The sequence below is a fragment of the Dermacentor andersoni genome, chromosome 2 (genome assembly GCF_023375885.2).
Source record: "Dermacentor andersoni chromosome 2, qqDerAnde1_hic_scaffold, whole genome shotgun sequence".
NCBI lineage: Eukaryota > Metazoa > Arthropoda > Arachnida > Ixodida > Ixodidae > Dermacentor > Dermacentor andersoni.
Genome location: NC_092815.1, coordinates 25633177 through 25648399, shown reverse-complemented (window position 1 = coordinate 25648399; position 15223 = coordinate 25633177). Strand labels below are relative to the sequence as shown.

Sequence of the window (15223 nt, the reverse complement as noted above, 5' to 3'; positions counted from 1 at the left end):
TGGATTAGAGACATAGCCCAACATTCTTTTTGATTTCAGCATATTCGCCGGTAGCCTAATGATAGCTTGTCACATGTACTTAACTACACAGGAGACGAGATAAAGCGTTCACTGAACCGAGACCCTTTCTTCCTTCCTGGTGCAATCAACCGGTAACGCTATTGGATGCACTAACCAGTTGAACGATGTGGCTCTCTCGACACAAGAGGAAACGTCGGATATGTCCCTCGGTCTTAAGCGCGCGTTTTCTTTGATCTCTACGTGTGGTGCAGGCTCGGAGTTCCACGCATCGGACAAGCTGCTCATTATGACCACGGGCATCGAGACGCTCGAGATCAGCCCCCGCGAGCTAATTGACCACTGGAGATCAGTCGCCAAGGACAACATCAAAGAACACAGGTGAGCGGAACAAAAAAGAAAGAAGTCGCGCTGGACGCTGTTCGTTACCAGCGCACTCCTTTGCCTCACGAGACGTCGCAGAACGGCCAGTGGGCCAGCGGCTTGGCGCTCTTTGTATCGCCTACATTGATGTTGTGCCCCAAAGAGGCACTTTTCTTCGCGAACAGACGCATTGGTGAATTCACGCCCCCCCCCCCCCCCCCCCCCCCACGCACACACGCACATACACGCGCGCGCTTGGTGTATGAGTTACGTTATCTTGACGGTAAAAATTAGGCTGTGGCACAACGGCCAGTGACAAAATTAACTTTTTTATTTGGAGAACCTGTGCCCACAAAAACGAATGCTCACTGGTAGAACGATAGCGACGAGCATATGCCTTGACCGTCCAGATCGCATCTACGGGTGAGACGCAGGGCTATTTATATATTGTTCGTCGATAATTACAGCGTAATCGCTGGTGCTCACTTGTTTGCAAGAATGTACGACACTATTCATGCGTTGATGGCATTGCCAGTGTTCTGATACACGCTGGCGGTCTTTTTCGCCGCATATGGCGCCACGGCGAGCAGGCTCCGCTGCGTGAACGTGTCGAGCATGGCGTCCCAGAAGCCGACATCTGAAATGAAGGAGCTCACCTCGCGATCTGGCACCACGGGCCCCCGCCAGCCTAGCCTCGGCAAGGAGAAATCGTACCAGTCCTTCTGCCCGCCCAAGCCCTCTTCGCCCGGTACCTCGTCGCAGCTCGAGATCATCCAAGACGTCGTCGGCGACGTCCAGAGCAAGGTACGTGCGACACTCCGCGACGAAAGGAAGTGCTCAAACACGCCTTCAATGCTGCATATATTCGCAAAAATTGGTGGTACACGAAGACAGTAGAAGGTTCCTTTCTGAGCCATTATTACGAGTAGAAATTCGATACCGTGTAGTTGACTTCATGAATGGGGAAAAATTGGCATCCATCCGAATTGTAGCGCGAAGTGACAATTAGCTACGTTAGACAATTGCTTCAAGTACGCCTTCTGCGTCAAGTATGGAAATTGCGCACGTAATAGCGTTTCTGCTTTGTGGCATTTGTGGATTTTTCGTCTTGATGCAGACAGTGCAAAACCTCATACGCATGGGCAGCGGGGGCAAAATTATGCCTGCCATCAGATTTTCTCATTGCAGTGCAATGTTTAAATGTAAAATGTTGAATTACATATCATCATCATCATCTCCACCACCACCACCACCACCACCACCACCATCATCCCATTTTATGTCCACTGCTGGACGAAGGCCTCTCTCTGCGATCTCCAATTGCCCCTGTCCTGCGCCAACCGATTCCAACTAGCACCAGCGAATTTCCTAATTCCATCGCCCCACCTAGTCTTCTGCCGTCCTCTGCTGCGCTTCCCATCTCTTGGTACCCATTCTGTAACACTAATGGTCGAACGGTTATCTAACCTGCGCATTACGTGACCTGCTCAGCTCGATTTTTTTCTCTTAATGTCAGTTTGAATATCGGCTATGGCTGTTTGCTCTCTGATCCAAACAGCTCTCTTTGTAATCTTTGTAATCTTAATGTTATGCCTAACATTCTTCGTTCCAGCGCTCTTTGCGCGATCCTTAACTTGTTCTCAAGCTTCTTTGTCAGTCTCCAAGTCTCTGCCCCCATATGTTTGCACCGGTAAAATGCAATGGTAAGCTTCCAGTCAGGATCTGACAATGTCTGCCGTATGCGATCCAACCCATTTTTATTCTTCTACGCATTTCCTCTTCATGATAAGGGTTCCCTGTGATTAATTGACCTAGGTGAACGTGCTCCTTCACAGGCTCTAGACGCTGACTGGAAATCCTGAACTCTTGTTCCTTTGCCCGGCTATTGATAATTATCTTCGTCTTCTGCATAATAATCTTCAACCCCACTCTTATACTCTCTCTGTTCAGGTCCTCAATCATTTGTTGTAACTCGTCCCCAGTGTAGCTGAACAGGACAATGTCATCTGCAATTCTAAGGTTGCTGAGATATTCGCCGTCGATCCTTACTCCTAAGCCTTCCCAGTTTAATAACTTCAATACTTCTTCAATGCATGTAGTGAACAGCATTGGAGAGATTGCATTTCCTTGCCTGGCCCCTTTCTTTATAGGTATCTTCCTACTTGTGCAGAATGAAGGTAGCTGTGGAATCTCTGATGATACTTTCCAGGATATTTACGCAGGCGGTCTGTACTTCTTGATTACGCATTGCCTCTATGACTGCTGGTATCTCTACTGAATCAAATGCCATTTAGTAATATATGAAATCCATATAGAGAGGCTGATTGTACTCTGCGGATTTCTCGATTGCCTGATTAATGACATGGATGTGATCCATTGTAGAGTATCCCTTCCTGAAGCCAGCCTGTTCCCTTGGTTGGCTAAAGTCTAGTGTTGCCCTTATTCTATTGCCAAATGTCTTGGTGAATATTTTATATAATACTGGGAGTAAGGTAGTGATCCTGTAATTTTTATATTCTTTAACGTCTCCTTTTTGGTGAATTAGTATAATGTTTACATTCTTCCAGTTTTCTGGGACCGTTGCAGCCAATAGACACTTCGTATAGAGAGCTGCCAGTTTTCCAAAAATTATGTCTCTTTCATCTTTGATTAAATCGACTGTTATTCCATCTTCTCCTGCCGCTCTTCCCCGTTTCATGTCTAGCAAGGTCCTTCTGACCTCATCGCTAGCTATAGGAGGAGTTTCTGTACCCTGTTCTTTACTGCTTCGAATGGAGGCATTCTGACTCCTCTGGGTACAGGTCAGTATAGAATTATTTCGCTGCTGTTACTATACCTTCATACAGGTCAGTATAGAATTCTTTCGCTGCTGTTACTCTACCTTCGAGATTGCTGATGATATTACCCTGCTTATCTTTCAGTGCAAACATCTTTGTTTATCCTATGCCCAGTTTCCTTCTCACTGATTTCAGGCTGCGTTCATTTTGTTGCAGCTTCTTGTCTTTCTTCCGTTATAATTTCGAATAACCCTTGTTTTCGGCTTGTTGATCAGTTTTGACAGTTCCGCGAATTCTATATTATCTCTTGAGTTAGACTCTTGGATTCTTTGTCGTTTCTTTATTAGGTGCTTCGTTACCACCGTGTTTGTTACCTGGGAGAGCTTGCCCACTGGTTGCGTTGGTGCCTTGCCTCCCACTTCAATTGCTGCCTTTGAAGCCAGACTCATTACGGTTTCATTCATTGCCTCTATGTCATCTTCATCTCTCTGTTCTAAGGCTGCATATTTGTTTGCCAGTACCAGCCTGTAGCACTACGTGTATGAATTACGTATATGTTCGCTGAAAGCTACCATTGGTTGTCACTCAATGATTTTTAAAGGAAAGTCGATTCTTTAGTACAGCACGAAAACAGCGCGTAGAGATAGACAAAATAAAGCACACGCGAAGTGTTGACTACAGAGTATCTGATTTTGGAAGCGAGCACAGCTGCTGGAATGTTACGGAGACCTAGGTTTATATGTGTGGGGCGTGAAGAGCGCGACTACTGCAACTGTTTTTATTTCAGCAGAAGTCATAGTTAAGGTATCGTTGCATGAGCAGATAAATAATCCATAAGAGAGATATTCGAAACGGAGACAGTGAAAGCACGCAGGGATCAGTATGGAGCACCTCTTTTTTGTTTCACAAGGAAAGGACTTTCCTGTACGAGGCGCAAGCAGTTCCTACACGTGCCCTTTATCAAACTAAAGTACTTCAAGGCAAATAAAGTGCAAAACGAACGCGTAGTGTGCCTCTCGTTCTTAATTCCCCTCGGTGTGGGCATTGTCGCGGCCCATCGTACGGCAAGGATGCCAACACATAGCAAGCGCAAGATGAGAGTAAGAAAATGTGCAGTCAGCATTCACAGTGACCACGGAAATGCAGCAGGGAGGAAGCGCTGCGGGCCAGCGGTAGCAAGCCGCGACTTCTACGCTTTGCACGAAGTGAGGTGCAGTTGCAGGGACGCTATGCTCCACAGGACTTGAGTGCAATGGAGACACTGCACAGGCACTAGTCGCTCTTGTTGAATGGCTTTCTATATGTAGAAGAATAATTCCACGCCTTCTGCGCTACCATAGAATTCTGGTGGAAGCGACGATTTCGCATCGGTTTCGTGTGGTTTCCATGAACGTCAAAAGCAGCTTCAGTTTATCAATGTACAATGTTGGGCTAGTTGGGGTTTTATCTTCTTTACATTTATCTTTTGCAGCACTTACTTTGAGAAAAAGAACAAAAGCAAACATACAAGATAGGACGGCATCTAGAACAGGTCTATGATGGGGTCGTTAGATGGAGATCGGTTTTAATTCTTAGTCACTTTTAGGAAATGAAAGAGCATATCAAGTGGCCAATAGGGACAATTTCAACACTTACCCTGTGGTTTTCTCCGATTGATGCATATCGATTAGAAATTAGGGTTTACAGAGCGGGACATAACATAGTTGCGTTTTATATAGCCGGGATTAGACTTTACATACCTGGGTCGTGCAGGGACCAGAGTTGTATTTCCTGGGCTCTCATGAACTGATGCCATCACTAGTCTCAGCGTTTGTACTAATACAGTCCTTACACCTCGCATCAGGAGGCAGTGAAAAGTTTGTTATTGCAAATATAATCCATGCACTGGAGAACGATGTCTGCTTTGTCGAGAAAAAGAAAGATCGGGCCTGCATCTCTTACTGGAAAAATAAGTAAATAAACACATAGGCAGAAAAGCCTGTAATTGAGCAGTAGAGGTGACTATAAGGCAGTGAATTTATTTCACGGATTTTGCTCATGTAAGTGTTTCCTAAATTTATGGAACTTCACCGGGCTGAGGCAGTAGATTCAGACACGCGGTTACTACGTTTATGGGCACTTGAGTCCGGCATTTGCTTCTGCCCCCCATTTCCTTTTCAATAAAGCTATTAGAACAATATTTTCGCGGCAAGTACTTCGGGACCATTGGTATTCACAGGACTAACGCACGAGAACTTCTGCCTTTATATAGTGGTGAGTATTTCTCCAAGCGCAGAGTTCGCTTTCATATCCTCTACGCAAAGGCAAATGTGGGGTCACTATCAACGAAAACCTTCTAAAGTGCGACGTAACCAGTGTGGGAATGCCGGGGTGCCGAACGACTTGCCTTGAACATGGCTCAGCATAAATTTTGGTTATGGCTCAGCAAATAGTTGCTTTAACCTTTCTAACATGTAGAGCGGGTGCAGGCAAATTTTAAAGACGATTTTATACTTTGTTACTATCGAGAATTTTGAATGGACAATTTTTGCACAATGTTTCAAGGGTGTTATACACATTGAGGCGAATCTTTTGCTGAAGCGTGAGCATCGACAGACATTTTTGTGTTTAACGCGCGCCTATGGTGACATTCAGGCACGTACCCAGGATCTTTTTTCGGGGGGGGGGGGGGGGGGGGGAGACAAACCAAGGTAACTTTTTATGCAAATGAGGGGGAGGGGTACCTTTTCTAGTACAGATATGAATAATGCTCACTTTTCGCCATGAAGACGCGTAAACCCACAAAAGAGATGAAATAAGGTGTATCTCACAGGTACGTCTGTGAGATACACCTCTCCTTTATTTGGCAAAGAAGGAACCATATCAAATGGACTCGCGCAGGAAAGAAGCGCAGGAATAACCTTGCCAAGTACAATTAAACGAGCGAAAGTGTAAAATAAAGATTTCTGGTAGTGTTTTTTGAATTAGTTCTGGAAGAATTATAGAAAAATATATTTTTGCGGAGCAGTCACAATTCTTTTGTATCCCTAGTTTACTGCTCTACCAAGTTATGTGCCAAAACCGACTCGTATTATTATTTGGGAAGTTGCATAACGATGCATGGCCGCCAGTCCTGTACAACCGCGTAAATCGCAGGACGCTGCGGTTCTAGATGTACTGCGCCCACCGCAGAAGGTTAGGAAAACCCCTACATAAGCACAGCAGAGAAGTGGACACGTCAGGCGGCTCGTCTGATAACTGTACAAGCGTCGTTCAGAACACGGAATTGTTCTTCACTTCCGGCGATGTTTTCTCTATTTCTTTTTGAAATGAAAAGATGTTGATCCATAACTATTTTCGCAGACAACGGTTAAATTTGCAAATTTTCGCTTTGCCTTCCTGTTCGGCTGTTGCCTTGGCTTTCTCCCTTAGTAGATCACTTAATTTCTCAACTCCTCGCAACTTTTGTTTTCAGTTGCCAATTTTGCAGGAAAAGTGCTGTACAATTAGGGAAAACGAGTTGAGGTAACGGGTGGCAGTCATATTGCTTATGGTGGGGGGGAGGGGGGGACTGGGTACGTGCCTGGTGACATTTCAGACTTTAAATAAAAACCACCAATCGCGGGTGAAGTCTTAATGGTGCTTACTACAACAGCTGCTATCGTTACTATCGTTATTGGGCAATGTATTCGGATTGGCTTGCCTGCGCACCATCTGCGTTGATTCAGCTTGACTGGTTAGTTCATACGAAACGTAGGCGATGGATGCCGACAACTAGACACTTCAGCTCACAGCAGAGGCTGCATTCACTAATTTGAGCTCCGCTGAAAGGGAGCTGGTGGTGCACGGTCCCACGAATGAAGCCCCTCCCGAGTGCGCGTGAGAGGCCGTCTGTCGTCGCAGAGAGCTCTCAGGAAAGGCCGGAAGCAGCTCCGCGCGACGCCACTAGTGGGCGTCCGGTTCAGCTTCGAACATCAAAGAAGCGGCGACTGCAAGTTTACGATGTGAAAATGCTAGGCGGTGCGCCCGGCAGACATTTCTCCGGCGGTATTTCGGGCACGTCTCCCTTCGCACTCGATTTCGGCGTGTGTGCAAATGCAGACTCACTTATAGATTGCTCCACGGCGCAAGACTCGGCAACTGCAGCCGCGTGGTTCGCGTGACAGTATGCTCAGGACTGCCGTTAAAATCCACTGGTGATATCAGTGGGATTACGTGCCGCGGGAGCCGCCATTAAAAACGCGGCCTGGTCTCTCGCTCCTAAGCAACACGCCACGTAATCGGTGCTACGTCTGCTACCCATCCACCGCAACGCGGATATTGTAGAACCTGCGCTGGCCGACGGAACGTGTGCAGCGACAGGTCTGCCAGTGCGGCCCACCAGCTGGTGACGTTGCATATCTAATGGCATCGGAAGCAAAGCGGCAGAAAGAAAGAAAAAGAAAGGAAATATTGGGGTTGTGCGGCCTGTAAGATGCACTTTATCGAAGTGAAAATGGCACTCATTAACGCCTCCCCCCCCCCCCCCCCCCCTTACCTTTTCCTCGTGCCAGCGTCCTGAAAAAAAAAAATCGATGTCCTGTTCTATGCGCATTAATCTGGTATAACTGAATTTAGAAGGTGAAACATTGGGATAAGCGAAATTAATTCCAAGACTGAACTCGGCCAAGTGTGTCTCTTCCTTCATCGGTGTGTCCTCTTTCTTTAAATATTTAAGTATTTACTGAAATAATTATTAGTTACGTTATCCACTGCTTCTACGTAGAATTACGATAAAGAGCATACAAAGAAAAAACGTTGTACCAGGTATGATTAGCATGATGAATGGACACTGTAGATCACAAAAACGCAGAAAGCAATAGAATAAAGGAAAAAAATTAACAGCAAGTCAGGGCATAGTAGCGAAGTGACTGTTAACAGAATCGAAATTCAAGGGCGTAAATAATACCTTGGCAACCTCGTGTCAAACGACAAGAGGGAGAGCGTCAGATTACGTGAATGGAAAGTTCCAACGCGCATGCCCACAAAGCGTTCAAGCAATTTAAGCTTCTATATCAGATGGGCTGTTTTTGCTTGCCACATTGAGTGACGGCTTCGCTGCGTGCGAAGCCGCCCCGCCATTCATTTTTTTACCACCGAAGTGTGATTATAGTGTGCATATTTGTATGACGCACTGTTGCTTCATTTTTTTTCCAGTGCTCACCAATTCTGCCTTCACATTTCACGCATGTTATCGCACTGGATGTTATCTTAGTTTTCTGATAAATTAAGATTAGCATGAATTAAGTGAACATTACCCTGCAGTAAAGTAACAGGGCGAAAAAAAAATTACACACACTTTGCTCTGTTCTTGACAGCTTGGCGATGTCTACCAGGAAATGAGCGCGATCTCTCGGCGTCAGGACCAGTTCGGCTACGTCTTACTCGCTACCATGGTGCTGGTCGGGGCAAACCTACTCATGCTCATCGTGGTCAAGAACTGCCAGTCGGCCACCGAGTGGTACTGCTGAAAAACTCCGTTGTGTTGTAGACGGCCTGACCCTTGTCAACAACGCGAAGTACACCGTGCCCCCCAGCCGAAGTGAACCGGGCCAGGCGAGCGGGTGAACGCCGACAACCGTGACCGAGAAAATGGGACCGAACAAAAAAAAAAAAAAAAAAAGAGAGAATGGAGTGTCAACTCAGCTGCGACTGTGCGTACCTAGTCGTTGTTTTTATTGCATATAAGGAGCCGGACCTGACAAATTTTTATTTATCAGTGTTCATGTGCAACTTAAATAAACAAATCTTTATAAAAGTTGTTGACTGTTAGCATATAAAATGTGCCGACGTATCTGCCTTTGTATAGGGAGTGTGACCGATGTTATAACACGTTTTTTATCGCACAGTTTGGTTACTTGTAACGGCAGTTTATTTGCAGACATTCTCATGAGGACGAGTGTGCAGAAAAATATTTCTGCAACTAATGTCCGAAACTCGCTGCCCTTGTCTTTTTTTTTTTTCATTTGTGACTGCGGTGTTACAACATTAAAGAAAGTTTTATGAATCGCTGTGTCAACTTGATCACGCCTTAGGAGTGCAGCATGAAATTATTGTTCGACATATTCACCCTCCACTTAGACTACAACCTTAAAAAAATTCCAGTAGGGGCTTGTTGGTTACACAATGCTGACGTTTTCGTTGGCATGTATTGAGACGCACAGCAGGATGAGCACAAGTTTGGACACAAAGCGTGAACTAACAACTGTTTTATTCCAGCACGAGCGGTGGTACAATTATAGGTACGAGTGGTCAAGAAAAGCACGAATGAGCAGACAGTTCAAGGCATATGAACAAAGATTACGTGCAGCTCCCAAAAAGCTCGCCCGCGCGGCCTTTCGCTTTGACACATTCTCGCATAAGTGAAATCTCTGTACGCGAGGACCCATGTGCAAGTGCCCCTTTCTAATTGTATCCCCGAAACGAGTAGATCTTACGCATATAATGTCTGAATAGGGTGGTCAGTCATGCAGTTGTGGGATCCTTTGGAGTTGGACATAAGTTTTATTCTCGCGCCTCGCTTTGCTCGTTCAACAAAACATGAACAGTATTTCAACGTTTAGAGAGAGCTACAGCTACGGCATGCGTGCTACCTCAAAACAAAATTCGTGCTTTGTTCAGCGACCCTGCTAGTTTGCTGTTCTTCCCTACAATGACCCGCACATAGAAACCACTCTGGTTCACGTCGGGGGAGTGTACCAGCCCCTCCACATCTGAGAGGCCTGTCATGAAGCTGACGTACGTGCGTGACACCACTGCCCGCATTGCTCGTAGTTGCGTGCAGAGACGCCGTCCTATGAGGGCTAAACATACGTCTAGGGAGATTTTCTTTCTCTGCGCCCCTGCGGAGAGTTGCGCAACACAGTATCTTTCTTTTTTTAAAGAAAGGGTGTCCGTAGTAGGTGGTTTACATATAATGTGCCACCTGGTGGGGAAAGCCTATGTTATGGATTTCGCGTGGGGGAGGAGCAGGAGGGGTACCCATTCAGTTAACAATAGATCCTGCATGAAAACCTTTACGTCCCATAAATTATAGTTGGTTGCGTTAAAAAAAAGAGAACCAGGCTAAAGAGCATGTGTTCGTAGACTACTAGGACACGAATTTTTGGAGGGATATATTGTAAGTAAAACTGAAGAAATATCAAGGGATTAAAAAAAATAATGCGTAGCTGAAAGCCATCTCTTAGGTTTACTTTTGCTGGCCATTTTGTTAGGCTGTTACGCGAGCCGACTGTCGCCTAACATAGTTACAGTGCAGATTACGGCTAGAGACTGCATTAGTGGTTCTTCGCTAATCTTCTTTTTTTTGTCGCAAGTAATTACCACTTCTATGAAGGCCCAAAATATCTTTTTTTTCGTTAGCTCGAAATCACATTTTCTTCTGTCCAGCACAAAGTTGCCTTGGAAAGAGCCTTGGCAGTCCAGGGCACGTAGCATAAGACAGCGAGTTCTGTCTTCGTTTAACACCTACCGAAATTGAACCCACCACTGCAGCAGAGATGTGCAGTCGCAGCTTTATTCATAAAAGACGCGCGGGACATGAAAGCGAATGCACTTTCGCGTGCCTGTCGCCACTCCCCCCCCCCCCCCCCTCGCCGAACTCGTGCTGCAGTCAAAATGAAAGTTTCGGAAGCGGGCCTGAAGACGACGGCGAAACCGCTGCACTCTTACCGTCCACATCTTGGCCGATCCCCCGCAGTGAGTATGCGCCACCATAGAAGGCAAATCAAACAATTGTTGACCACGACATCGTGCCTTCACTACGCTGCGCCAGTCACATCGTTTCTGTGCCAATGCGCCTTGATCTGCCTCGTGTATTGTGTCGAAAATATGAATTATGTCAGCCTCGCAACAACTATACACGACGAAGATAGGCGTGTTAGCATTTGTGTTCTCCTGCGCCGTTTCTGGCGAGGCAGCACAGAACTGAAATTTAGACAATGACAAAACTAAGCTAACCAAAGAGCTTCAGCTGTCGCATATGCTTGCTTATCAGTTCAATGTGAAGAATTCGTGGGTCGAGCGTAGCCTCAAAAGGCCAGGATTATAGCAGTTGCGGGATGTAAAAAAATTATTCACTGTTATTTTTAACAACTTAAACGAGTATTGGCAGTCTTGCATCATGCATTTAGTTGTGTTCTATCAGCAGGGTCTTGTGCACAGTTGTCCCATGACGCCCATTCCTGAATGGCGCAATACCTCTGAGACGGAAAACATGCCATGGCTCGCATGTAGCTCCAGCTTCGAAATATTTTGAATTCGAACGGAAGTACGCGGAGAAAGAAAAAGAGAGAGTAATTGCAGGTTTCAATATGCTTGTCAGGTCACAAACAGTTATCAAAGCGAAACTACATTTAGAAATGGTAGACACTTCACCGACTATTCGCATCATAAGTCCCCACAGTATTACATGGTCTTCAAGGCCTAGCGGTTCTCGCTTCCTAATTAAGCGCGATTCTATAGGTCACACATTGGTGGAACCAAGGTATTTACGTCACGTCCATGAATTATCGAATCATAAAGTAGTTCCAAAAAGGGGCACATGCTGCGACACGTTCATACAGTTTAAATGTAACATAGCATTCGCTTCTTTTCAGTAGCACCCTGTTCAAAGCAAATAGCACATTAGAGCGCATCTACAAAACCAGCGAAAACGCGAAGGCCAAAACTTGGTTCACAATGGTTTCCCTGTCGAAAGATCTTGCCTTTCCTACCAATAAGTAAGGCACGGTTTCAACCACTGTCATTGCACCTTGTAGATGATACCACGCTGATTTCCCTCATTGGCCATAGAAGCTTGGCAAATGGTACGGGAAGCAATCTGCACAGGTGGGCACATTTGCTTCCCTAAGCTCTGGCGACGCCTAGTGGAGCACATTCAGTGCATGTAGGGAACTTCCCAACTCTAAAGCAACGCACAACGTGTCACCAGTGATGACGTCTCGTCAACGAGCCGTTTGTACAACAAAGTTCATCCTTGTCGCTCTCCACAAGTCACTGAAGTAGACCGACGCGCCAGGAAAATGCTAGGCCCTATGTTCTAATTGCTTCATCAGGCATTACACCTTGTTCCTTATGAAATGCAGCGCCACGTGAAGAAGTCGAGATTATTGCGAAACCTCCTTTGTTCGGAAATAATGGCACAGACACAATACAAACGCCGACCGAGGTGATAAAAGAAATGATTGAAAACGATATTTATCCCACTGCACGGCAACCTTGATCCCAATTTCCTGTCTGGTGTTCCTTTGTATTTAGCGTCGTTGAAGCGTCAGAAAACACTATTGTCCATTGACTTGACTATTTTCAATAACTCACTGCATGATGCGGCGCTGAAACATTTAGAAAAATACCTGTCGGAAGAATCGTTCTGACTCCGCATAAGAAGGATGATATCGATAACCAAGCGCACTTTCTGCTAACAAGCGATCTGACCGGCCGCATTCCTGCCTTTATTGAAGAAAAATTGCCACAACGTGAGCGTTCCTCGCGCAGGGCCATGCAGTAGAACGTGGGAAGCGTGTTCGTTTTTGAATTTTGCCCAAAACCAACTGTAATATCGCATGTGGTGCATATTGAGGGATATATGTATTCTTTGCACAACAATGACGCTACTGCACGATGAGTTTTCTCTAGCTGCCTTAAAGAAAATTTGAGGTTAAGATTAAGGTAAATTTTTGGTAATATAGGATGGTTATCATAGTCGAGACTAAACATTGCGCTACCGGAAAAAAGATACACAAATCAGTGAAGAGAGGATGACAGGACAGATGTTAGGCTTTCAGCTGGTGCCTTATTTTGCAGTTAGCAAAGGCATATTCGGTGAGGGGAACGTGAACATATAAGCAGGAAACTGGCCTGGGCTGCATGTTCGCATCGCTTCCCTAGTATGTTTATTAAGTGCAACATAACGTACAAGTTTTGAAAGATTCTCGCGCTTGTCCTGTGGTCTTTGCTGGTTGGTGTATGTTTCTCGCAGAACAATGTTTAGCCTCAACACGAACAAACAGGTCTCGCTCTTCAGCTTCATCAAAGTAAACCTAGTTCTCACGGAACGGATCAACAACATCGTCAACTGAAATTACTGGCATGAACAGCCAGCAACTTCTGCAGCAGCAAGTTAGAAGCAGGCGTAGATTCTATGAGAAAAGAAACGCCTTTCGGGTAAATATAAAATATATGAGTTGCTAAGCTTGTTATTTTTTGCCGGTGCGGGCGCGCATCACCGATGCAAATGCGATGTTTTTCTCTTCGAAGTTAGAACTGTGGAAATTAATAAAAATAAATTTTAGGGGAGCTCTTGCGAGAAACTGAACCGTGTGCGTAGGCACATGTTAATTTAGAATTTACCAAGGCTTGTGTGTGCGTTAAGCGAGTGGAGTTTTGTATATTTCAAACAGCAATCCCTGGAAGGGTCAAAAGTGCGTAAAAATGTGATCAGAATAGAAGTTTCCAAAACGCAGTGACAAAATCAGCACACAAGGGTAGTTATTATCCTCTGAATGCCAGGCTCGTGCAAACGAATGCTACACGTGCTCTCGGCATTACAGAGCAACGAACGTGGGTTCGATAGTTGAGCTGCTGCAGCAGTGTAATCTTTCGCTCCCATTCATGGATTGGTTCAGCGACTGGTGATGCATTGTGACCTACGTGATGATGCGTTCCGTGACTAAGAAGCGCTTGCTCAGTAACATTATGTGTCATATCGTATTATCTATATCGCTCAGTGCTGGAGCTGACAAAGTAAGTCAGTTATCGCGAATCTCTGAATCCATTCTCTGAAAACAATTTGGGCATGCAACCTTGCGGTTGGGAATTTTCCATGAAGTAGAGCCGAGTAGAGTGTTTCCCAAGTGTTTTGGAAAATTCGCCGTCGTCGTCGCCTCTTTGATGGATCCCAGCACGAGTAGACACCCTCGGGAAGACTGTCATGAGCAAACGTGGACGCACATATAATGGTACTGGACATGACATGGGCAGAAAAAAGTCTTTTCGGCTCTTCAACCGTCAAGCAAGGTGGCGCCAAAAGTTCACGAGGACGCTTCTCACCTGTTCCCGGTGTGAGAAACGCTGACACCGAAGACACCGGCACAAGGTCCGCTAGCCCGGAGTTTTGCGCCTCCTTTGTGCACATTCGGCAACGGTAACGCGCGTTTCCCGGCTAGATAAATGTGCCAGTCTTAACTCTTGACCATTCCGCAAGCTTGAATGAATGCTGGCAGTGCTAACAACAGTTCATGCGGTGTGTTGCGCTAACGAGCCTCTACTATTGCACTAAAAGTTGCCACAGCCTTGATTATAGCGTAATGTTCAGTGCGTCAGGTTAAAGGCCGCTAAAATAATATGTTCGTGTTTTTCCATATGTGTAAAATGGTGCTGTGGACACTTTTCTTTTTCATAGCACATGTAAAATCAGGCGCGCGGCGCGTGGACTACTCGACGGGCCTTGTTAAATGGGCGAAGCAAGAGTGGCGGGATAAATTGAGACAACCCATGTCGTGGTCCTCGACCCGCGACCTGCTGCCATGTGGTGATGAAGAAAGGGGGTCGTACCCTTGCACGTTACGCAATGTGCGTGCGAGGGTCGCGATTCGATGACATCGGGAGGCGAAGGCGACACCATCGGCGATGTAACTGAACTATGCACGGAAATGAGCGCGCAGTCACACTTCGCTCGCCGTGGAGTCCGGGATCAGCGCGACTGGTTTGCCTTCGATGGTGATGAAGTTGACCACACACGACTCTAGCTGATCGTCTTGCTCAAGCTGTTCCTCCAGCTGCTCGTCTTGCTTGTCGACGACGAGTTTCTGCTGCTTCTCTTCGTCGCCGGCGTCCGCCGAGCCGCTGTCGACGGGAGCGATGGGGCTAGGCTCACTTGCCGTGCGGCCGCTGTCTTCGGAAGGCGGCGCGTGAGCATCCGCCTTTTTGGGGCGCTGCTGAAGGCTCGTAGCTGCGTACCAGGCTAGCGCGGCGCAGCAGCCTACGAGACCCGTTGTGGCCAGCAGGAGAGCCAGCGCCATGCTGCCTGTGACGTGGGTGCCTGGGAG

The 15223-nt window shown here is 46.3% G+C and overlaps 2 protein-coding genes across 3 annotated transcripts in view; one reads left to right on the top strand and one right to left on the bottom strand.

The window, feature by feature from the left end:
• LOC126542573 (motile sperm domain-containing protein 2-like) overlaps nucleotides 1–9183 on the top strand; it is a 57430-nt gene extending 48247 nt beyond the window's left edge. For both annotated transcript variants that reach the window (XM_050189713.3, XM_050189714.3), the window contains exons 12-14: nucleotides 273–399; nucleotides 972–1185; nucleotides 8495–9183. In XM_050189713.3, the coding sequence (XP_050045670.1) occupies nucleotides 273–399; nucleotides 972–1185; nucleotides 8495–8647 (494 nt within the window). In that variant the 3' untranslated portion in view covers nucleotides 8648–9183. The remainder of the gene's footprint in view (nucleotides 1–272; nucleotides 400–971; nucleotides 1186–8494) is intronic.
• A 187-nt stretch (nucleotides 9184–9370) lies between these two features.
• The window catches only part of LOC126542575 (uncharacterized), a 145785-nt gene continuing 139932 nt past the window's right edge, over nucleotides 9371–15223 (bottom strand). Inside the window, exon 9 of the mRNA XM_055077340.1 lies at nucleotides 9371–15216. Within this exon, the coding sequence (XP_054933315.1) occupies nucleotides 14840–15216 (377 nt within the window). The 3' untranslated portion in view covers nucleotides 9371–14839. The remainder of the gene's footprint in view (nucleotides 15217–15223) is intronic.